Raw genomic sequence first — 22,833 nt, forward strand, 5'->3', positions numbered from 1 at the left:
TACTCGGTCACATAATCCTGTTTTTAGCATTTCAAATACTTATTACATCATATGATTACATATTAATTATTATTGTCTGTCTCCATCAGAATGCCAGCTCCATGAGAGCAGATAGCACCTGTTTGGTTCAGCACTGTAGCCCCAGGAACCAGCACAGGGCACAGACTAGGTGGTTGGTGAATGTTTTGAATGGATTCTAATATGTCATTTGTTTCTGTTAGATTATAAGAAGGTGCTCCTCTGTCTCCCCTCTGCATTGTGGGCTCCTAGTTCAGGGCTTGGCGTGGAATTAAGGATTCTTCTATAAACATCTAAACACGTGTGCTGAAATGAGCTGAGTGATAGATCTGGAGAAGCCAGGGGTCTTTCTCTTGCTTTCCCAGGCTTCTCCGTCTGGCTCTAACCCACAAAGCACGGACAAGAGTTCAACAAACCACCAACCTTAGCAACACGGGCGGAGCTGAGCCGGCCGGTTGCTCAGGCGCGTCACTTCCGGGACCCGTGGTCTAAGAGAACCACTTCCGGGGGAGCGGCGCGCAGCAGCGCGGGTGGTGAGTGCGAAGGTGCGGGTGCCGGGGCTTCGGGGCGGTGCGGAATCGCAGAAGCCGCGGGACCGGAGAGGGGTTCGGGCTGCGGCTCCACGGCCGTGCTGCCGCCGGCGGCTCTGTTCCGTGTGTTTCAGCCTCTATGCGCTCGGCCAGAATAACTTCCCAGCTGCTCGGAAGGAAGTTACTTGCAGACGGGATTTTGAGTTCCTGGAAGGCGGGAGGCCTCACCTGGTGCCGTTCAGCGCTTTAGTTCAGAGCCCGGGCAGAACCTAGCGCTACTCACGGCCATGACCTGCCTTCCCCCCGCCTAGCGGAGCATTAGGAGGAGCCAGATCTCCGGGGTTCAACCCCTGAGTGTGCCCCGTAGTGCTCTGTAACCGTGGGGAATCTGGTTTCCCCTCCGGTTCTCAATTACCTCCTTTATAATGGACACGTAGGCTTGACCTGGGTGTTAAATGAGATGGTGAATGCAAAGCAGTTGGTAAGGGTGCACTGTGCGTGTTCGTAGGGTGACTTCTTTTCAGAACAAGTGGGAAATGAATATATGAAATTCAACACTTTTTAAGTGGTGGTAACAAATTCAGATTATTAATTACATTTTGCAGAACATCTGCACACCAGTTTCAGCCCACTGGCTGCCAGTTCTGACTATTCTGGGAGATGGCTGAGCTTTCCATAGGGCAAAAAGTTTAACCCACTTTTCAGCAGTTCTTGGGAATTCGTTGTAATGGGATGGGTCTGGGTATACATAGTCCATTGCTTATAAGACAGTCACTAATTCATGACGCTAATTTTCTATCCCTAGTCTGTTTCAATTGAATTTTCAGAACAGAATTTTAAATCTCTTAATTAGAAGCCAAAAATCCATTACTAATACACTTGGAATCTTGGTTTTTCTGTCTTAAAGAAGATTTTATTTCTATTGGCTAAGTCTGGAGAGCTATAAATGTCTCAGGGGTTATTTATCTTGACATGTCGACTTTTTCAATGAACTTATATTTTATAACAATTTTAGACTTACATAATTATTGCAAAGATACTACAATGAGTTCTCAAATGCCCACATTCAATTTCCCGTTATTAACATCTATATCAGTATAGTACATTTTTTACAATTAACGAACCAATATTGGTAAGTTATCATTAAAGTCTATGCTTTATTCAGATTTGCTCAGTGTTCCCCTAATACCCTTTTTCTGTTTCAGGATCCCATTCAGGATGCTACATTACATTTAGGGGTCATGTCTTAATTAGGCTCTTCTTGGCTATGATAGTTTCTTAGACTTGTTTTAGGTGAACTTGACAATTTTCATTATTAGGAGTCAGATTTTATAAAATGACCCTCAATTGGGATTTGCCTAGTGGTTTTTTTGTGATTAGATTGCAGTTAGGAGTTAATGGGGAAGAAGACCACAGAAGTCAAGTGCCAGTCTTATCATGTCAAAGGCTTATACTACCAAATATAAGTTATCACTGCTGATGTTAACCTGGATCATTAGCTTGTCAAGTTTTCCTACTGCTGTTACTCCCTTTCAGTTGGCTCCTATATCCTTTTGACATACCCCAGTCACTGTTTTGTTCTTACTTTCTGCTCCAGGCTTATCTTGTATATTTTCTGTCTCAGGCCTGGTTCCTTTTATTGGAGAATGGTATCAGACACCAAGATTTGGGTGCTTGGTATTCTCATTGCTACCAGGATGTTCATGCAGAGTAAGAGGTATATGTGTGTATCTAACCTGTATATATACACATATCTATAAATATATATGTAGCCACCTGTATTTATAGTAAGTGAAACATGAATTAGTCTATACTGATGTATGCAACTCTTACCCATCCTGTGTGGATCATTCCAGCCTCCTCTGGCTATCTGTAACCTTCCACTCCAACTGTGACAAACCAGGCTTTCACAACATCCCATTTATTTACTTAATTGTTCAATTTTGGTATACATGTATAGTGGCTTCAGAATTGTTAACCTGTATCCCCCATGGGAATAACAAATCAACTAGAATACAATGCATGCATGTAGTTCCTGTTGCCTTTAGTCTGCAGACTACTGATTTCCAAAGTTACTGATCAATGCCCAGTTCTCCCTACCCTTTCAGTGAAGTTGTTTAATACATTTGTATACATTTAGATTCAAAATGTCACATTCTGCATTCCATCCTGAGATACCCTGACCTAAATGATTTTAAAAAAATCTTTGTACTCATTAAAGTTTACTCTGTACTGTAAAGTTCTGTGGGTTTTGCAAAGGGTCAATGTCCTGTATTCACCATTACACTATCATAAAATATTTTGACCTTCAGGGATTATATATAACTTCTCAGCAGTCCTGGCTCTCTCTTCAAAATATAATTTACCACCTCCACTGTTACCTTCCTGGTGCAAGTGTGACTGTTTGACTATTATACATAGTAACCTCCTTACTAGTCTCCCTGTCCCCTGCAGTCTATACAACAGCCAGTGGGACCTTTGGTGTTTTTTTTTGTTTTTTTTTTTTTGAGGAATTAACAGTCAATTTTACTGGGCTCAGACTAGGAGTCCATGAGTCTTGAGTACCTCTGTGTATCTGTCAGTTTTCTTCTCTGTGTTCTTTTTGGGATGTTTCTGTAGCCTCATGAGCTTTTTCTCCCAGTAATGATCTTGGCCTTCTCCTCCGGAGTGGCTGTGACTGCCTGGTTCCTCCAGCCAACCTCATGAGTCAGGTCACCCTAGGGAGGCGGACTTCTGTGTAGGCTTGTGATGAACAGCCTTGAGAGCTGCGGAAACCACCATGCCCTTGGTGGTCCAAGGCGGTCTGGCCTTGCTTGGTCCTTTGGGGCAGCATGCTTTGCATGGTCCCCTAAAAGATGTGGCTGGGAACTTGGAAGTGGTTAAGGGCCACGGAATGGATTGGTGTTCATCTGCTTGTGGAGGAAAGCCAGGTACTTCAACTTGTTTCTGTAGAAATTGCCAGATATGTTGATACCTTCACAGTGTGCAACCATCACCTTCTGGCCCAGCTGTACCTGCTTGGCCTCTATGGCCACCAGATGGCCTTGGCCATTGAGCTCCAGGACCTGCCCCTCCACCATCTTCGGAGCCACCTGGGAAAGCCAGAGGGACTGTTTTAAGATGAGTCAGACCATGCCACTACCACCACCACCATCATCATCATTGTTGTCACTAAGAACTTTCCAGTGGCTCCCCTTTTGCTCAGAGGAAATGCCAAAGTCCTTATAATGGCCTGTTGACCCTACACAGTGTGCTTACTCTACTGTTCTTGATCATCAAGTTCATTCGTGCCTCAAGATCTTATCCCTTGTTGGTCCTTCATCCTGGGGTACCTAACAGATATTTTAATGTCTTGTTCCTTTGCTCTCTTCCTGCGTCTGCTGAAATGTCACTTCAGAGAGTCCCTTCCCTGACCACCCACATAAAATAGCACCTCTTTCCTCCCTATTTATGTTTTCTTGTAATACCCCTGACATTACATTATTTGTATATCTGAGTGAGGCCACTAACTGGATGAAAACTCCATGGCAGGAACTAGAATAATGTCCCGCACATAGTAGGTATTCAATAAATATTTGTCCAATGAATGAATGCCTCTGACCGCTGGTGTCTGGCATTCAGGGATGAACCTCAAGGAGCCCAGTAGCCTTATGAAATTATTTGCCCTGTTCGGTAATAAATGGGTATGTACTTTCTATTAAATTCTGGTAGGGGTGTGAAATTTCCCCTTTGCTCTTGAGCAGGTGTGAGCACCACAAAGCCAGAGACATAGCAGGATGATCAGCTCTGCCCTGACTCACTGGGAAAGCCTAAGCAAGCCCCACGCCTCTCCACTCCTCCTCACCGCCGTTAAATGAGGCAGTTGTTGAGGCAGCTACTGTTGCTTTAAAGGTAAAAACCAAGCATAGGTTTCATCACTTCCCAAATACTTAAGTCAGGCCCTGGAATAAACTCGATGGTCCAGGGTCCCTGTTGTCCAAGAGCTTATAGTGGAGCAAGTAAAAATACAGACTCACTGTAGTGTTTCTCAAACAATAAGAAATGGGTTTTGAATTTTGACCCAGGACATCCATACTTGGATATAGATGGATGTGACTGAAAAAGGCTTCAGGACACAATACCCACCCTTATTAAGGTGATATGTTCTATTGTCCTTTCTTTGACGTGCTGGCTAATAAAGTGAAAAAGAAAAAGTGCTGGTAACAGCGTTGGAAATGGTTTCCATGGCTGACTAATGGGCCACAGCCTGCAGTTTGAAGACCATTGACCTAGTGGGTAAGAGCTCAGGGGCTGGACTAGCCAGACAGTTTGAATCCTGACTCTGCCACTTCTCAGCCAAGTAATCCCTGGCTGAGCCATATAACCTCTCCAAGCCCCAGTTTCCTCATCCTCATTAGTAATACCTGCCTCCCAGAGTGGCTGTGAAGTGAATGAGATGAGTGTGTGTGCATTTCTGGCAAAAGGTTTGCTCACGGCTGCTGCTGCTGCTGCTGCGACAATAGGGGTGGGGGTGGGTGCGGGGCGGGGCGGCGAACAAAGCCTGTCCCAGAGAGCCTAAGCGTAGTACCTCCTAGTTGAGAGCTTAAGGATGAGGCGCACCCTTGTGATTTCTTGTAATCAGAAAAGGAAAACCTGGAAATACTGGCGGGCAGGCGGGGAAATAAAGCACAGGGGTGCAGAGGAAATCAGACAGCAATTCTAAAGCACACACAATGCGTGTAGAGCATTTTATGATTTCCTGAACTTTTTTACAGCCACCCTTCTGTTACACTGGCACTAGCTATGTGTGACTATTGATCTTTAATTAAAGTTAAATGAAGTTAAAATTCAGTTTCTGGGGAGCCAAATTTACATGTTCAAAAGCCACATGCTGCTGGTGGCTACCCTATGAGAGAGCCCAAATATAGGACATTTCCATCTTTGCAGGAGGTTCTGTCGGACAGCTCTTCATTAAACCCTATAGGTCTTGTGGAAGAAGTACACAGAACATGGGCTTTTCTTTTAAATTGTATTCATTGTTTCAATATTATTCCAAAAATTAAAACTTACGACCCCTTTACTTCAACAGCAACTATTTACATTTTCCTATGGTCTCTTGGATCTCTAGCCAAAGAAATCACAGTTTATATCCAGTGGCAATCACAGTGTTTATGAAATTGTTTTCTTTTCTCAGTGTTATTTTGCAAAGACTTTCCCCTGACCTGACTGTTTTAGTGACAGGAGAGTATGCCATGATGTGCTGTAACTGGGTTAACTGTGTTTTTATCGTGGGACACTTCAGTTGCTTCCTGTTTTTCAGTATTATGAATAGCACTGCCATGAACCTTTTTGTACCTGAAGCCTTTTTCTTCTTTTGAATTGTTTCCTTACTGTAAATTCTAGGAAGTGAGTTATTCAGTCAAAAGATATAATCACTTTTATGGCTCTTGTTATGTATTGCCTAATTGCCATTATTAAAAAAAAAAAAAAGTAAGTGCATTATAGCTTTGAATAGATATTACTGGTGCTTGGCTCATGAGGACATCCAGTCTCCAGGAGGTCAAGAGATCTGCCCAAAGTGTAGCTAATTGCTGATGGAGTCAGGGTTTGTTCCCATGATTCCTGACTCCTGGCCCCATGTTTTTATTGTACTACAAATCTTCATAACAGTTTGTTGTTAACAACTAATAAATCTAACTATCGCTAAGCCAAGTAGGTTTGTTGTAGCCTTCAGCACAAAGCTTGGGACTGAAGGCATATTTTTTTTCCCAAAAGTTTTTTTTAGAAAGTCACAGAGGTGGTAGAAGTGAGCTGTAGAAGAAGTGACTCAGGAAACAAATTAGAGGCCAGAAGGGCCCTTGGAGCTTAGGGGGAGTGAGGCCAGGAAAAGGTGCCTGGGGGAAGAGATAGGGGAAAGTGGGAGTGGGGGTGGGGGGAGGCAGGGCGAGGAAGGGTGCAGAGAGAGAGCACGCGCTCCAGTGCTGCTGGAGGCATTTTTTCAAATGCCTATTTATAAGGTGCCACAGAAGAAATGAGAGATCTTTCATCCACCTTGTTATTCACATGGCACAGGATACAGAGCCCTGTTGGGGCCCTACGTTTCCTCCAGTGAAGCGTTCCTCACAGCTGCCTTGGAATTCACTTCAGGGCCAGTTTATGAGCCACCCCCCAAAATCTGGCTAGTGTCTTAGCGTCATACCTTGTATTTGACCAAAAATGGTATTCCTGAGCTTGCGGCCCCACCTGATTCACCACACTTGGATCCCAGCGATGTTGGGTTCTTTCCAGAAGTCAGATCCTTCCTGGGAGGATGAAGATCTGCCAGCTCTGAGCACTTTGGGGGAAAAAAGGTGGGGGATGGGGCACAGGCTTTGAAGCCTGTTCCTGAAGAGGACGAGTGGTTCTACAAGGCAGCCACCTTGTTGGCACAGGCACAGGACCTTTCTAAGTGCCCAGGCTGAAAAAGAGACAGTATATATTTGCATAAGTCCCAGTCTGTTTGGTTAGGTCATTTCTGTTATTCTTTAGTCAATCCTCCTTCATGCTGGAAAAATGTTGCACAGCGGTGAAGCTGCGTGGCCCAAGGGGGAGGCCTTAGGAAAGTCTCTAGCCAGAGCTACGGGTGTAATTTTTAATTTTCTAGTGGCCACATTTAAAAATTAAAAAAAATATTTTTTATTCTGGTAAGATATACATCCTAAAATTTAACATTTTAACTATTTTTAAGTGCACAAATCAGTGGTATTCAGAATGTTGTATAACCATCACCGCCATCTATTTCCAGGACTTGTCAACATGCCAAATTGAAATTGTACCCATTAAACAATAACTCCATACTCAGTCCTTTAGCCCTTGGTAATTTATATTTTAGTTTCTGTCTCTATGAATTTGCCTACTCTAGGTACCTCATATAAGTGGAATGACACAACATTATTTTGGGTATGACTTATTTCACTTAGTATGTTTTCGGGGTTTATCCGTGTATCAGAATTTTATTCCTATTGATAGCTGAGTAATATTCCTTTGTAGGTCTATACCACATTTTGTTTATCCATTCACCTGTTTGATAGACTCTTGACTGTCTCCATCTTTTGATTTCTTTTTTTTTTTAATAATAAAAAAAAATTTCTCACCTGAGGATACATTTATTGATTTGAGAGAGAGAAGGGGTCAGAGGGAAACCATTGATGTGAGAGAAAAACATTGATCAGTGTCCTGTCGTACATGCCCCAACCAGGGACGGAACCTGCAACCCAGGGATGTGCCCTGATCGAGAATTGAACCTGTGATCTTTCAGTGCACAAGACGACACTCCAGCCAACCAAGCCACATCAGCCAGGGCTGTTTCCATCTTTTGGATATTATGAATGATGCAGCTGTGAACATTGATATATAAGCATCTGTTTGAGTCCCTGCTTTCAATCCTTTCATATGTCTAGGAGTGGAATTGCTGGATGATAGGGTAATTCTGTGTTTAAGTTTCTGAGACACTACCAAACCTTTCCAGTCTGTCTTTTCACTCTTCATGTCCTCTGATGCACAAAAGATTTTAATTCTTATGAAGTCCATTTTTTTTTTCCCTTTGTTGCCTGTGCTTTTGGTGTCATATCCAAGAAATCATTGCCAAATTCAATGTCACAAAGAGTTTCCCCCATGTTCTCTTCCATAAGTTTTATAACTTTAGCTCTTAAGGTTAGATCTTTGACCCATTTTGAGTTAATTTTTGTGACCGGTGTAAGGTAGGGGCCCAGCTCGATTCTCTCTCATGTGGATATCCAGTTTACCCAGCACTAACTACTGAAAAGACTGTCCTTTCCCCATTGAATGGTCTTGTAACCCTTGTTCAGAAATGAATTGGCTGTATACAAGAGGAACAAAACCCAGAGTTATCTTCTGGAGGATGGGCCCCTTACAAGGCTTCCCCCACTATGTGAGTGTTCTAGGACCCATCTGTGTATCAGTGTTCCAGCTGGTGGTGTTGTGAGAGGCTGTGTCCAGCTTCAGTGAATTTTTCTTGAAGACTTTCAGTGCATTTGCCCATTTCATGATGGGTGATTTACAGGCGCACCTGCTTACACCATGCTGAGTGTTCAGCAATTTTTAACCCAAACCAGCAAGCCCCCTGCGCCCCATCCTCCCTATTCATCCGATCTCTCCCTGAGTGACTTTTTTTTTGCCCCGATGGAAAAAAGTCCTCAGAGGGAAATGCTGATGTGAAAGTGGTGAAACAAAAGATAGCAGAAGTACTAAAAGGCATCAAAATTGACAAGTTCAGAAACTGTTTTACACAGTAGAAAGTGTCTCAATAGGTATATTTCATCAATAGGAGAGTATTTTGAAGGTGACAAGTTTAAAACTGTAAGAATAAATGCACAATTTTTAATAAATAAATTCTGTTTTCTTTGGGTCCCCCCCCATATGTGAGGATTTATTTCTGTGCTGTCTATTCTATTCCATTGTCCTAGATTCTTCTACCAGTACCACACTGTTTTGATTGTCATAGCTTTGTAGTAATTCTTTAAGTGAGAAAGTGAATCCTCCAACTTTGTTCTTTTTTTTCAAACCCTGGATGGTGTTTAAGATCAGGTGAAATTAATAATGTAATTAACCCAATATTTCATTTCAATATAACACATTGTCAACAAGCTATTTTACATTCTTATATTCCTCCTATCTACTAAATTGTGTATTTCACGTAACAGCCATTCTCAGCTTGTACTAGCTATATTTCAGCTCTATAATCACATGTGACTCTTCGCCACTGTAATAGCTCAGTATTAGCAGAAAATCACATTATAGCACAGACCTCTGAAAACACAAAGGGCTTTGGAGTCAGGTGGGTCTGGTTCTAAAGTAGTTTTGCCCCTTTTTTTGTTGAGGTGGGCAGAAGGAAGCCACTTGCGGGTGCTGTGGCAGAGGGGGAGCAGTTCAGTCATACTGGTGGGAGGCAGGCAAATAAGAAAGACATGCTGGGAAGTGGCATTTGAACTCAGCCTTGGTGGTAGAGTCTGGGTTTCACCAAGCAGTAAAGATGGGAAAGGGCATTCTTGGCAGAGCAGACAGCTTGGGTAGCGGTCCAGGATTGTGGAAGAGCTCAGTGCTCTTGGAGAACTACAGGCAGTTCTTCCAGCTCAACTGGGGTATTAGGAGTGGGGGACCTGGTAAAAGAGAGGCTATGAAGGTGGCCCAATGCTGGACCTCCCGCCACGGCCCCTGTCCTCCGTGTCCCCCCACCCTTACCTGAGTTACTGACAGTAGCCCCCTTACCCGTCTCTGTGTCTACTCTGTGCCCCTCGTCCCCTGGTTAGTGTAAGTCAGACCATGTCACTTCTCCGTTCAGAACCCTTCTGTGGCTTTACGTTTCACTCAGTCAAAAGTGTGAGGGTCCTGCAAGGTCAGCCCCCACTCCGCTCTGACCTTACCTCCTTCCTCTCTCCCTCCGGAGCCCCCCTCCCTGGCCACTTTGGACTCATATCCCTCCCCATGGCCTCTCCACTTGCTCTTTCCTCGGCTGGGATATGTTCCCGGAGGTGTCCGTTGGCTCACTCTCACACTTCATATCTCTGCCACTTTATTCCTCCTTCTCCTTCAGAGAGCACTTCTTGTCACCCCGTACAAAATAAAATAATGCCCTTAAGATTTTTTGACAAGTTGTCACTGGCTGGCATTTCACATCTGGATGTGTCCTTTGTCTGCCTCTGTCCTGAGCTGTAGGCTCCGAGAGAACAGGGATGTGTCTGTTTTGCTTACTCTTCAGTGCCTGGCGTTCAGTGAGTATTTGTTGAATGAATGACTAGATGAGTAAATGAACACATAAGCAAAACCTGAAACATAGCGGGCCTTCAGGAAATGTATGCTGATTTGAGATTTCTGTTGAAATGTTTGCCTTTACTTACGTACTTTTCCTAACTATAATTGGAAAATTTTCAAACATACCAAAAATGGAAAAAATGATTCAGTGACTATTCCTATATCCTCCACTTAGATTCAAGAACTGTTAAGATGCCACCACAGTTGCTTTATATATTCTTGCATGTGTGTGTGTATTTGTGCAGTGGGACCATTTACAAGTCGGCTGCAGAAACCTGACACGTACCCTTTGCATTTAGAAGTTGGCTCTGGAGTGGGTGAGCCCGCGGGGACCTCAGGCAGCAGGCAGCTGGGGCCATGGCCTCCGACCTGGACTTCTCGCCTCCCGAGGTGCCTGAGCCCACTTTCCTGGAGAACCTGCTACGGTACGGACTCTTCCTGGGGGCCATCTTCCAGCTCATCTGTGTGCTGGCCATCATCATACCTGTTCCCAAGTCCCACGAGGCGGTGAGTCCTTCTCTGTGAGCCTCAGTTCCTCAAGCTGGGTTCTGGGCACTAAAAATAGATATCACAGCAATGAAGATCAGCAGGGACTGTGCTGGGCTTTATCGATACATCGTGTCTCCAGATTCCTGCCTGGTAGCGTTGAACCCTGGGATAAGGACTTTATTTGTTCACAGATGCATTAAGCAGGTTTTTTTATTTAGTGCCTACTACATGTCACACTGAACTGAAAGATGTGGTGTCTACTGTCAAGGAGCTTCTAGTCTGGGGGTTGGGCACATGTGAAACAAATACTCAGCCTGGCTGCTGTGGCTCAGTGGATTGAGTGTCGGCCTGCGAACCAAGTGTTGCTGGTTCGATTCCCAGTCAGGGCACATGACTGGGTTGCATACCAGGTCCCCAGTTGGGGGCGCGAGTGAGAGGTAACCACACAGTGATGTTTCTCTCCCTCTCTTTCTCCTTTCCCCTCTCTCTAAAAATAAATAAATAAACAAATAAATAAAATGTAAAAAACAAAACAAAAAACAAATACTCATATGTTTCCTGAGAAGTACAGGAGGGTATATGACAAGGGGGTGGACTTAGGAGCTGGACTGTCTCTCCTCCCCCAGGGAGAGGGAAATGCATGTGCAAGTACCTGAGGAATAAAGGGGCGGGCTAGTTCAAGGAACTGAATGAAGGTGATGATATTGGAGCACAGAAGGGACAGGATGAGAGGTGCCTCTAAAAGCATCGGCAGGGCCCGGAGAGTTTCAAGTAAGAAAGTGACATGATCAAATTGGCTTTTTTGTTGTTTTTGACTCTCCTGCTACAGCTGTACACCCTCCTTCCACCACCACCACCAGCCTCCCTTTTCTCCTGACAGTGATGTCTGGTGAAAGCAGGTCATTGTCACCTGTGACATCCACATCCAGGATTTGGCTGGATTTGGCTGATTGCTTCTCTGTGGTATCATTTCATATGTTTGTCTGCTCCCTGTATTTCCTATCAATAGGAGCTTTGAGAGAGAGTCTTGATTTGATTCAGATCAGGCTATTTGGTGAAAACACCTCATAGCTGGTGCTGTGTACTTCCTGTCGTATGTCACCCACAGGCAGATGGTGAAGGAGCAGGATTGGGTGGGGATGGGGAAGGGGAAGGAGCATTCGGAGTTCAATTTTAAACAGGTGCCTTTAAGATGTGCAGGTGTGTATCAGGAAAAGCACCTGGGCTGAGTGTTGATCAACTTTTTGGAGTTAATGAGATGTAACTGAAGCCGTGGGAGAGCATTAGGTCTCCTGAGGAGCGGATATGGAGCAGGACAAGATAAGTCTGAACCTCGAAGGAGCTCCAGCGCTTAGGAAATAGGCAGGGAGGAGCAGCCACCGTGGGCGGCGCGGGGAAAACGTGGTGAGTGGGGACAGGCTGGTGGCCTGTGGGTTGACTGTCCATCTCTATTTCTTATTCTGGGATTTTGAGAAGGAGGTCATGACTGGAGGTTTTCCACCCACAATTGTATCACATTCTGAAAACATCATCTCAGTGCTCTGGGGCTCTGTCCTCAGACGCGGCATGCTTGGGCATTATAAATAACCAACATTTGTATTGTCATTGGCCACTGATGAAGCCTGCTAAGGGCCCCCAGGGATGGAGGTGATGAATGTTCTTGTTTCATAGGCAGAGATGTCCAGTCAGACGTGTGTGGCCTTTAAGAGAGCTGCGGCTCACCTCCTGTTGTGTTGCAACCATTCCAGGCCTGGGTCACTTGAGCAAACTTTCAGAAGGAGGGGGGCCCTTTACTGATCTTCGAGGTTTTTAAGGACGCAGTGAATTGAACTCTTTTGAGTCAGGGTGTTGACAGAAGGTCCGCAGTATGCCTCCACTCCCCCTCCCCCCACCTGCTCTGCTGTTTGGAGGTTGCTTTGGGACAACAGCCTCATCTTTTAAAATATAAATGTAGTACATATGCTTTCATTTTAATTTATCTTACAGTTTAGGGGAGTAAGGCTCACACAAGTGAATTGTCTTCGTAATTGAAGCTTACTGTTTTAGCTTTTTTTTTTTCAGTTTTTTGATGGATCAGTAGCAAAACATACAGTTCCATTAATTTAACTTTTTATTGGTGCATCACTCCAACAAATTTCCCCCAGTTATGCAGGGATTCTACTGCCAGCTTTCTGCTGTGTTCCCCCTTAATGCAGCCTTCTCTCGCTACTCAAACTCCTAAGGAAATGAAGAGGAAACAGTGTTCTGTGTGTAGACAATCTTACAAAGAGAGGCTGAGTTCTGAGATTGTGCTTAGAGGCTGTGCCTAGCAGCTAGCTGGGATTTGGAATTTGGATGGGGAGGGGAAAAGATAGGGGTTTTTAACTTGGGGCTAGGGAGCTCTTAGGAAGGAAGGGGGCCCATGGGAATGGGGACAGCTTGTGGGACTCCAGGCAGCCCAAGGGCAGGGGCAGGTACCTGGAAATGGAGGTGGCCTGGGGTGGGAGAGGGCAGAAGTCGGGGTGGGAGGACCCAGGGAACAATCTTGTACTTTTTGCCTTGTTGCTTAGGGCGAAATCATCTCTCTTGCTTGGCCTATAGAAAGAAACAAGGTTTATTAATGGCTTTTTGGGTCAGAAGATAATATTTTTGGCTCCAGATGATGGGAAAGCCTTTGAAAAGCAAAAGAATGTCTTTCCTGTTGTTCCAGTAAGCTGATTTTTTTGCAACTAGTTTATGACTTCAGTACTTCAATACTTAGGAGATTATCTGAAAGCTCTTTTGGGGGTAATCAGGGAAGAAAAAAGGAATACATACAAATGCTTCCCACCCACCCCTTCCTTTTCTTTGTAGGAGCAAGAACCAATTGGTCAAATCAAAACCAAAGTCCCTAGAATGCTAAGCCAAATGAGGACTTTTCTTTTCTCATTGACAACTCATTAAACTAAGACCCGAGAAAACAAACATTCATTTGAGCCTGGGCTGCACCCGTAGGGATTCTGATCCGGTTGTTCCCTGAATCTTGGAGCAGTATTTTCGTGAAGTGCCCAGGTGATTCTGTATGCAGCCGCGGGCGTAGTCCTTAGACCATTTCCTGAAGCTCAAACCAGTTTCGGGAGGACAGGAGGTGTTCAGCTCTACATGTGTTAAGTGTGAAATAATAGCAAGATATCCAAGTGGTAAAGCGGGGAGAGCCAGTGAGAAGTTGGGAATAAACACCTGGGGATTATTTTATCAACATAGCATTATTTCTTGAAACTTTGAGAATGAGTTGCTGACCTTTTCAAGGGAAATTAAAATTCAGGACAGGCCTGAACTTGAGGCATTGCTTGAACTACTTGAGGTAGCTTCTGTGCAATGGAGATATACTAAAAAGGTGGGGGTGCTGTGCCTGCGCAGGGATGCAGCTGGGCCACTGGAAGAGGTGGGAACCCAGGACCCCATCACTCACCGTCTGCATTCCCTCTGCCTCTCCTCTCTGTATCTCTCCTGCCTTTCACTTCTCTCACTTGGTCCCTGCTTCCTCTGCGCTGTCGCTGTGGTTAAGAAGAAACATAGCCACGAACAGCTCCCAGAGTTGACGTTCTTCAACTGCGGCATCTGGTGGCTGTCTTCCTGCTTGGTCCCAGTTTCTAAATCCCCAGGGAAGGAACGGTAGCTGATGTGGCTTGGGACAGCTATGGCCAGCGTCGGGGGAGGCGAGGGTCCAGTGGAGTGACCTCTAGGGGCAGTGGGGAAGGTCAGTTCTCAAAGGAGCAGGAGTGCTGTGTAGGCAAGGCTGGGGTTTCCATTCTCCCTCTCGGGACACTGGGCAGAGGACCAGGAGACTGTGGTCACCCTGTAACCACCCAGTGGTTCAAGGAGAGCGCAGGGAAAACCCAGGCCCCACAGAGGGGCCATGAGAACAACTGAGTGATTGAGGGGGAGCTGTTTGGTTTGATGACGAAGCTGTGTTCAGGCTGCTGACCTTCAGAGTTCTTAACAGGGGCTTCCTGAGTCCCTAGGGGGTCCCTAGATGGGCTTTAGCAGTCTGTGAGCTCCCTGAAATCATGTGCAAAAAGGTGATGTTTTCATGTTTAGGCACATTTTCTGGGAAGATAGTCTTTAGCTTTTCTCAAAGTGGAGTGCCATAGTTTCATGAGGTGGGAGCCCAATTCCAGGAGTTTCAGGAGTGGGTCATAAGGCAGTTACGGTAGGGAGCCCGTCTTCCCTCCCTTCTCGAAAGCCTGCCTGAGCTGACTCCCAAGCCTCCTTTGGACTAGTTTCTTCTTCTTCTCTCTTTCTTTTTAAAGATTTTATTTATTTAATTTGAGAGAGAGGGAAAGGGGGGAGAAAGAGAGGGATTGATGCTAGAGAGAAACATTGATCAGCTGCCTCTTGTACACACCCCAACTGGGATGAACCAGCAACCCAGGCATGTGCCTTGACCAGGAATCAAACTGGCAACCTTGCCCTTTGCAAGATGACGCCCAACCAACTGAGCCACACCGGTCAAGGCCTCCTTTGGACCAGTTTCTATACAGAATGGTGATTCATTCAACCCTCAGCAAGTAGGTGTTGCCTTAGTTCAGCGACTCATACAGCAGCTTGTAATAGTTCATCTGGCAATTAATCATACACCCTCCTAGTAGTTTAAATGCTGACTGGGCTAATCTCGTCCTATGTTTCCTCAGAATGGAACTGTACTGGCTCTTAGGACTGGGAATTAATTTGTTAAACTCACGGAGGGCCTCTGCTTCACATGCTGGCACCTTGCCCCACAGGTGGGAAGGGGCACTGGGTACCGTTTCTGCCAGGCCACTTCAACTGGCCACTCCTGTGGCCACAGTGACTGAGAGCCCTCCCAGAACCACATTTTTAAAAAAGGATTTTATATGTTTATTTAGAGAAAGAGGAAGGGACCTGGCCTATAACTCAGGCATGTGCCCTGACTGGGAATTGAACCAGCGACCTTTTGGTTCGCAGGTGGGCACTCAATGCACTGAGCCACACCAGCCAGGGTGAGACTCTTGATTTTAACCTAGGCCCCTGATTCCCAGTAAAGGCTGCCCTAGTAAATAGTTAGCCTGGGCAGCTGTGTACCCATTCTCAACACCTCAGCAGATAGGCCCACAAAACCAACTGTGCAGTTCTACCCTGTATTGTTCTTAAGCTTGGGAGGGGTTTGCAGTTGAATTGGGCAGCAGGGATTTTTTTTTTTTTTTTTTTTTACTTAACGAGCCATCTCTGAGAGATTACTGTGTGGTGGGCAGGGTGAAGGTATAAACATGGTCTCGAGATGTGTACTGGCTCGTAGGAGAGACGATCGGATGCACAGGGAGCCACAGACCAGCCGGCGGGGAGGGTCTGCGTGATGCTGAATTGTGTCTGGAATGAGCTCCCAAAGCTGTTCTCACTAATCACAGTTCTCCTCGCCTGCCAAGCACATCCTGGACACTATCTGTTCGCCTTGTTGAGCCCACATGGACACCTTCCCCTGCTCCCTGTTTCAGCTGGTCCTATTCCCCTTTCAAGACCAGCGCTAGTTCCATCTCTACAAGGTCTTTTCAGCCCCTATCCTGCCCAGGACCCCACGCAAGAGTGCACAGTGGGGCAGCAGGAGCTTTGGCACTAGTCATACCTGTCCCACCCTCAGCTCTCTGAGCCTGTGTCATGCCTGGCCCACAGAGTTCTTGAGGATCAAGTGGGATAAGGTGCGCGGGGGCTACCTGAGCCGAGCACAGTGGTTTTCTATCCCTGGGCCATCTTAGAGGGAAGCGTAGTTTCCATCTGTGCAGAATGACATGTCCTGATTTATAGGAGCAAATGCACACTGAACTGTATAGTGGAAATCATCAACTTCTTTGTGCTTTCCCTGCTGGAAGGGATTTGATGCATCATGGCCCAGATTCAATTATTTGAATCTGATGAATAGCAGCAATTTTCTGGCCTTGAAAGCTGTTGTGGAGCTGCTTCATTATTGATGAGGCTGCGTCCGCAGAGGCCATCTCTGCAGACCCAGGAACCTCCTGGCAAGAGAAGGTTTCTTTTACTCCCGACAGTGTGATTGTTGAGGAAACTAAAAACTTGCTTCAGAGGAGGAGAGGTGTTCCCAGATTTAAAGGTGGGGCTATAGCCTTCAGAGTCTGCCCACCCCCTGGCTTGTACCAGCAACGTGCAATTGAAGAGAAATTAAAAGTCAGCCATTCGTTCATAGTCATTCTTGCCAACCAAGAATTTGGAGCTTCAGCTCTGTGTGGCTAGGACCCCCGCAGCCGAACCATGTGCACGAAAGCTGCCTTTGCTTCCCTACAGCTTGGGCAGTGGGGGGGCAGCTGTGCCCCATTGGGCCAGTCCTTGAGTCTCGGTGAGCCTCAGTTTCCTCACCTGTAAGATGGAGCTTACAGTGGCTGCTGGGAAGGGTGGTGGGAGGCTCGCTGAGTTGGTGAAGCACGCACATGGTGCCCATCACTAAGTATGTGTTCTCTTCTCCACTACCCCATGGTGCCCAGCACGGACCCTGCAGACACGGGCATAGATAGGTGGGTGATGAACGCTGAGTGCCCGTGCAGAGTTTGAAAGCGAACAGAGTACCTGGGAGATGCTGGCTTGCCCAGTAACCTGGAGTGACAGAGTTGGCTACACAAGGGGATGTGCCCTGAGACAGGGTTGGGCTGGCGTGGAATTGCCCTGCGGCCATCCTTAGGCTCTTGAAATTTGTCTTATACCGAGAAGCAGAAAACAGACATTATCTCCTAAAACAACAGTTTTAGATTCTAAAAACAATGTGGCAAGTGGTGAGGAAAACCTGTGGGAGGCTGATACAATGAGAGGCAGGCGGGAGACCCTTGGGTCCGGTCCGGCACAGCAGTGTGTGTGCCCAGAGGGGACAGGGTGGAATTCAGAGCCTCTGGAAAGAAGAGTGGACAAGACCTGGGACAGGTCGGATGTGGGGCACAAGGGAACTCAGAAATGACTCGGAGCTTTCTAGCTTGGGTAACTACGTGGGTGACAATGCCAATAACTGAAATGGGGAGGAGAGGAGGAGGTCTGGATGAGGGGACAGGTAATACAGTCAGCTGACTTGATGACTGTCACCCATGGAGAACTGCTTTCATCTGTAAAAACTAAAGCATGACTTGAGGAGCCCTAACCCACCTTCCTGACTCCTGTAGGAGCTGTGGTCCCGAACAAGGGCGCTCTGAATGACCCTTTGACAGATAGAATCTAGAACAAGCTGTCCCTGTTGTTCCCTGGTCACCTGTGACTGTAGGGGCTGCTACACAGAGTGAAAGTAGATTTCACCGTTAACACAGATTCTCCATCTCCATAAGGTCCCTTGGAAACCTGGGAGAGGCTATGGTGTATAGAACCATTAAGAGCTTAGGCTCAAACCCCAGCTCTGCTGCTTACCAGCTGAGACCTTAGTTAAGTCATACAACCTGAGTGTCTCTTCTTTCATCTATAAAATAGGGCTCCTTAGGGCACTTTATGAGGCTGACTGAAATAAGGTCTATCCAGACCAGGGAACGCAGGGCAGGCATTTTGTGAATAATATTGTGGCTGTTGTCGTCATTATTATTGGTTGCTATGTCTAGGCATATATAGTTCGGGGTATGTATATTGGGTTTAAAATCTGCTTGTGTCTTCTGTGAGCATGGAAAAAGTGAGGCCTAGTCTGAAGTTATATGTGCGATGATAAACAAGCATGAAGTTCCCATGGTTACGGAAGATCTTGCTTGTTCTCTCATTTCATTCATTCAGCAACAATTGAAGCTGTCCCAAGGAGCTCACAGGCCACTGTGAGACCAACATGAGAACATGTAACTATGATAAAATAATAGTGGCATCATAAGGTTCCTGGGGACCTAGGGGGTAGGGGTGGAGGAAGGGATGCACCTGGCTGCAAGTAGAGGAGCAGAGAAGGAAGGCTAGACGGTGAGTACGAGTGTGTTCTTGGGCTGGGCCAAACCATGGGGCGGGCTTCACTGGGAGGCCAAGGAAAGAAGGGTGCTCCTCTTGTTAGGGTGACCACTGGGAGCCTTGGGGCCTGACCCAGTATGGGGGGTGGAGAAGAGCACAGATGAGGCCGGTGCCATCCCAGGTGTGGGCCACGAGGCTGTGGGTGATGGAAAGCCACTGGAAGGTTTAAGATGGGGGTGTCTGCACTTGAGAAAAATTCCTTTGGCAGGTACACAAGGAAAGGCCTCAAGAGCAGGGAGGTTGGTTAGCTGCGGGGGGACCTGAAGTAGGGACTTGATGCTAAAAACAGGGCCTGAGTCAACAGGTAGAGGAGGTCACATCACTAGGACTTGATGACTGACTGGACGGTGCAGAGGAGGGAGAGGGTGGGCCCACTGAGACTCTGGTGGCTCTGCCTACAGGTGGGGAGGAGGGTGCGGAGGAGGCCTGGCCTCCTGGAGAAGGGCCACGCTTGGCCTGGGACAGCTGAGTTGGAGGCGCCTGGGAGACTCCAGTCTGAGTCATTTGATAGACAGCTGGGTCAGAGGAGAGGTCTGGGAGGTGCCAGAAAGGATGAGGCACCTGAGGGAAGGTCTGTGGAGCGAGGGGGTCAAAGGGGACAGCAGCTGGGTATCACCATTTCTGTGGATTCCAAACTGGGCCCCAGTGAAACCAGAAGAGGTCCTCCGCTTTGAGCTCAGAGTGGGGCTCTGCCTGGGGATCCTGACAGGCCTCCGCGAGTTCCCTGGGCACAAACCATTGGTCTAATCAGGGCCTGTTTGCCCAGGGCGCTCAGGGACCCCCTGGTTTCCAGGGACAGTTTCCAGCTCCCAAGGTCTCCAAAGGCGTTGTTCCCTGCAGGGTTTGCCTTGAACAGTAGCCTTCCCGCCAAGCTCTAAGCCTGCAGCCTGTGCACTTGACACACTGGCTTTTTGAGGTTTTGTTTGTTTGCTTTTCTAATTTTTTTTTTTTTTTTGCCAAGTTACATAAACAGTGTCAGCATAGAGGGACAGGCTGGAGGAGTTCAGAGACTGGCCTTATTATTTTGGGAAGGTCACTGTGGGTGCCTGGGCCTGGGGCTGGGCCTTTATCTGTGTCTCAGCTGGGGGGAGGAGAGAAGGCAATAGTGGCCAATAAGAGGGAGCTGACAGACCTCTGGACTGGGCCTTCAGGCGGGGACGGCCCCTCCCCAGCAGAGGTCCTGCCTCTTCTGTAGGGCGGAGGCTTGGGCCAGGGGCCCATGGGTGAGCTGGGAAGGATAGAGCTTAAAGCAAGCTGGAAGCTGGGAGTTGGCCAATTAAAGAGGAAAAAATATTTTCCCCTTCCAGAAAAAGTGTGTTCCCTCCTAATATTCTTAGTCTTCTCTTTGCTTTCCCATTATTGAATCAAAGAACACCGGCACCGAGAAATATTTTCTTTCCATAGGGCCGTGGCGGCTGTGGGCACTTGAATAAAGAGGCAGCTGCTGCTCAGCCCATTTCTTTTTATTTTTAAAAAATATTTTATTTATTTATTTTTAGAGAGAGGGAAAGGGAGGGAGAAAAGAGAGGGAGAGAAACATCAATGTGTCGTTGCCTCTCACTCACCCCCAACCGGGAACCTCACCCAAACTGGGTACCTGGCTTGCAACCCAGGCGTGGGCCCTGACTGGGAATCAAACAGGTGACCCTTTGGTTCATAGGCTGGTGCTCAATCCACTGAGCCACAACAGCCAGGGCTCAGCCCATTTCTTTCATGAAGGGATATGGGGCTAGTATCACCAGGGTTTTAAAGTTTTCAAAAAAGTCATGAATCCAGATTGAATGAGAAATCTCCCAATTGGCCTAAGTTCTTAAAAATAAACTGTAGGCCAAGTGAAGTCCACCTGTGGGCTGGATGAGGTCCAGGAGCTGTGGTTAGTGTCCTCTGAGCTAGATGGACCTTGCTAACGCCTTGTCTGGCTGTGCACTGTGATTATCACCCGTGGCGGGGGTGGGTGGGGACACTCGACAGGACTGAGTCTTCTCCAGATTTTTCTGATATGAGCCTGAGCGGCTGGAGCAGGCCAAGGTCTTTCCCCAGAGTCTACTTTTTATATCGCACAATGAAGGCCAGAGTGGGATCTGCAGTTCTGAACCTTTTTTAAGCCACACAACCTTTGCTTAAACCAAATCTTAGAGGGAAGAAATCACAGTGTACATGCCAGAGCTCCTGTAGTCCTCAGGAGAGTCTGCAGCTCTTCCCAGAGGCTGCCCTCCCCCATGAGGCACCTCTGCCAGGCCCCACAGAACAGTTCAGTGGCTGCCCACCTACCGGCTGGTGCTTTCCACCCCTGTGGCCCTGGCAGTCTGTGGGTTGAATGGGAGGAATGGAACAGCAGGGCCAGAAGGAGAGCAAGACGCAGTGGGATTGCCCCCTGGCTGGCTCCTCACCCAAATTCTGCCCAGACTCTGCCCCAGGTGACCAGCCAGCCACTGGGTGCAGCTACATACATTTACTAGGTACTTCTCATGCATTTTTGCCTCCTCACACCAGCCCTCCAAGATGTGCATCACTGTTTACATTTCACAGGTTGGTAAACCTAGACACAGAAAAGGAAAGTGAATTCCCCACAAGGTCACTGGCTGGAATGGGGAGGAGCTTAGATTCCACCCAGGCCTTGAGACTCCAAAGGCTATGTCCTCCCATCGGGGCCTCGTCCCCTGTCCCCACGGAGAACTGCCCTGCTCCCAGCAGCTATTCTGCATACTTGTCCCTGATGGGTCCCAGACATGATGGTTTCCATCCCTTGTGTTTCTATGGCAGCCTTCCATTAGCAAAGTTCCTTCAAACGTGATCTCATTTTGCTGCTGTCAGGCTTGATCCGTCTAAGCATGACTCTTCGTTTTGTCACCATGCAGGAGGCAGAACCGTCCGAGCCTAGAAGTGGGGAGGTGACGAGGAAGCCCAAGGCTGCTGCTCCTTCTGCAAACAAGAGGCCCAAGAAGGAGACTAAGAAGAAGCGTTAGGAGAGGCCTGTGGAGCCTGGCGGGAGGGGCAAGGGCCCTGGGGGTGGCCCTCTTGGGACTCAGCATCCTGTTTCCTCACTCCATCCCAGGCTCAGAGATCTGGACAATTGTGACATTCCCAGGTCCCAGCTGGACAGACCACCACTTCCTCTTCCTTCTGCTTCCTTGATGGTTTAGAGCCAAGGGGACTGACACACTCTATGAATAGAGACTGTTCTGAACTCTGTTCAGAAGTCAGGTCAGATCACAGAGCTATGTTTTCTTACTTAACCACAGAGCCCAGCCTTTATAGTCAGCCACCTTGTGGATTTACACTACGATTTAGAGCCCTTATCTAATGCTGACAGGCGCCTCCCCCTTCCGTTATTTGTGCACCGCAGATCTCCTGCTAATCAGTCACCTTTGTCTCCTCCACCTGTGCGATGGGGCCAGGCCTCACCTGTTTTGTTTAGGTCAAGATGCTATGGCCACTAGTGCAAAGGCCAGGTCTGAAAGGTGCCTGGCTCGAGAGCCAGCAGAATACCCAGACCAGGGTGATACCTGGTTCTCCTCCGGCAGATGGAAGGGATTTGGTAGAATGAGTGTGTGTTCCTTGGGCCCACCACTCTGAGCCTCTGAAATGGGGGGCTTATCTTTTCAACCCATCGTAGCATGGCTTCCACCTCTACAATCCCCCACGTCTCTCATCCTCTTCCCCCTGCTCCAATTCTTTCATCCCCTAACCAGTGTGGAAAAATTTTTTGGGTAAGTAAATGTCAATAAACTGCCTTGCATGCTGAACATCCTATGTTGTGTGCTGCTGAGGGAAAGGGGGAGCCTGGACCCTGCTCTGGGGATGAAGGAAGGGCTCACCCCCAGAGAAGTGGGACATAGTGGCCGAGGACGGTCAGAGCTGGGAGGCGGCTCTGGTCAGAGCAGCCCTTCTGGGACAATTTTTCAGGAAGGGTCCAGCCAAGTGCTTTGTGTGGCCCTTAGTCAGTGGAAACACTTGTGAATGTCCGTGCGTGCGTTAGTTTCCACTGGGACTGGGCCCCACTCATCCCCCAGTTCCTGTTGCCTGAGGAAGAAGCTACTTGTCCTCAGAGTGGCTTGGGAAAAAC

The 22,833-nt window shown here is 47.3% G+C and overlaps 1 protein-coding gene and 1 pseudogene across 2 annotated transcripts; one reads left to right on the forward strand and one right to left on the reverse strand.

Moving 5' to 3' along the window:
• The first annotated feature begins 483 nt into the window (after positions 1 to 483).
• Positions 484 to 22,513, forward strand: MANBAL (mannosidase beta like). 2 transcript variants are annotated; one of them, XM_090286375.1, is made up of 3 exons: positions 484 to 563; positions 10,637 to 10,844; positions 21,626 to 22,513. In XM_090286375.1, exons 2-3 carry the CDS (start codon positions 10,695 to 10,697, stop codon positions 21,731 to 21,733), a joined length of 258 nt encoding a protein of 85 aa, XP_090142501.1. In that variant the 5' UTR covers positions 484 to 563; positions 10,637 to 10,694; the 3' UTR covers positions 21,734 to 22,513. The 2 variants fall into 2 exon arrangements, with proteins under 2 accessions (XP_090142501.1, XP_090142502.1); XM_090286376.1 differs by having other exon boundaries at positions 492 to 551.
• On the reverse strand, positions 3,084 to 3,673 carry LOC150003530 (large ribosomal subunit protein uL13 pseudogene; annotated as a pseudogene).
• Positions 22,514 to 22,833: the final 320 nt, after the last annotated feature.

Source organism: Furipterus horrens, unplaced genomic scaffold (genome assembly GCF_987537825.1).
Source record: "Furipterus horrens unplaced genomic scaffold, mFurHor1.1.pri manual_scaffold_8, whole genome shotgun sequence".
In the NCBI taxonomy this organism is placed as follows: domain Eukaryota; kingdom Metazoa; phylum Chordata; class Mammalia; order Chiroptera; family Furipteridae; genus Furipterus; species Furipterus horrens.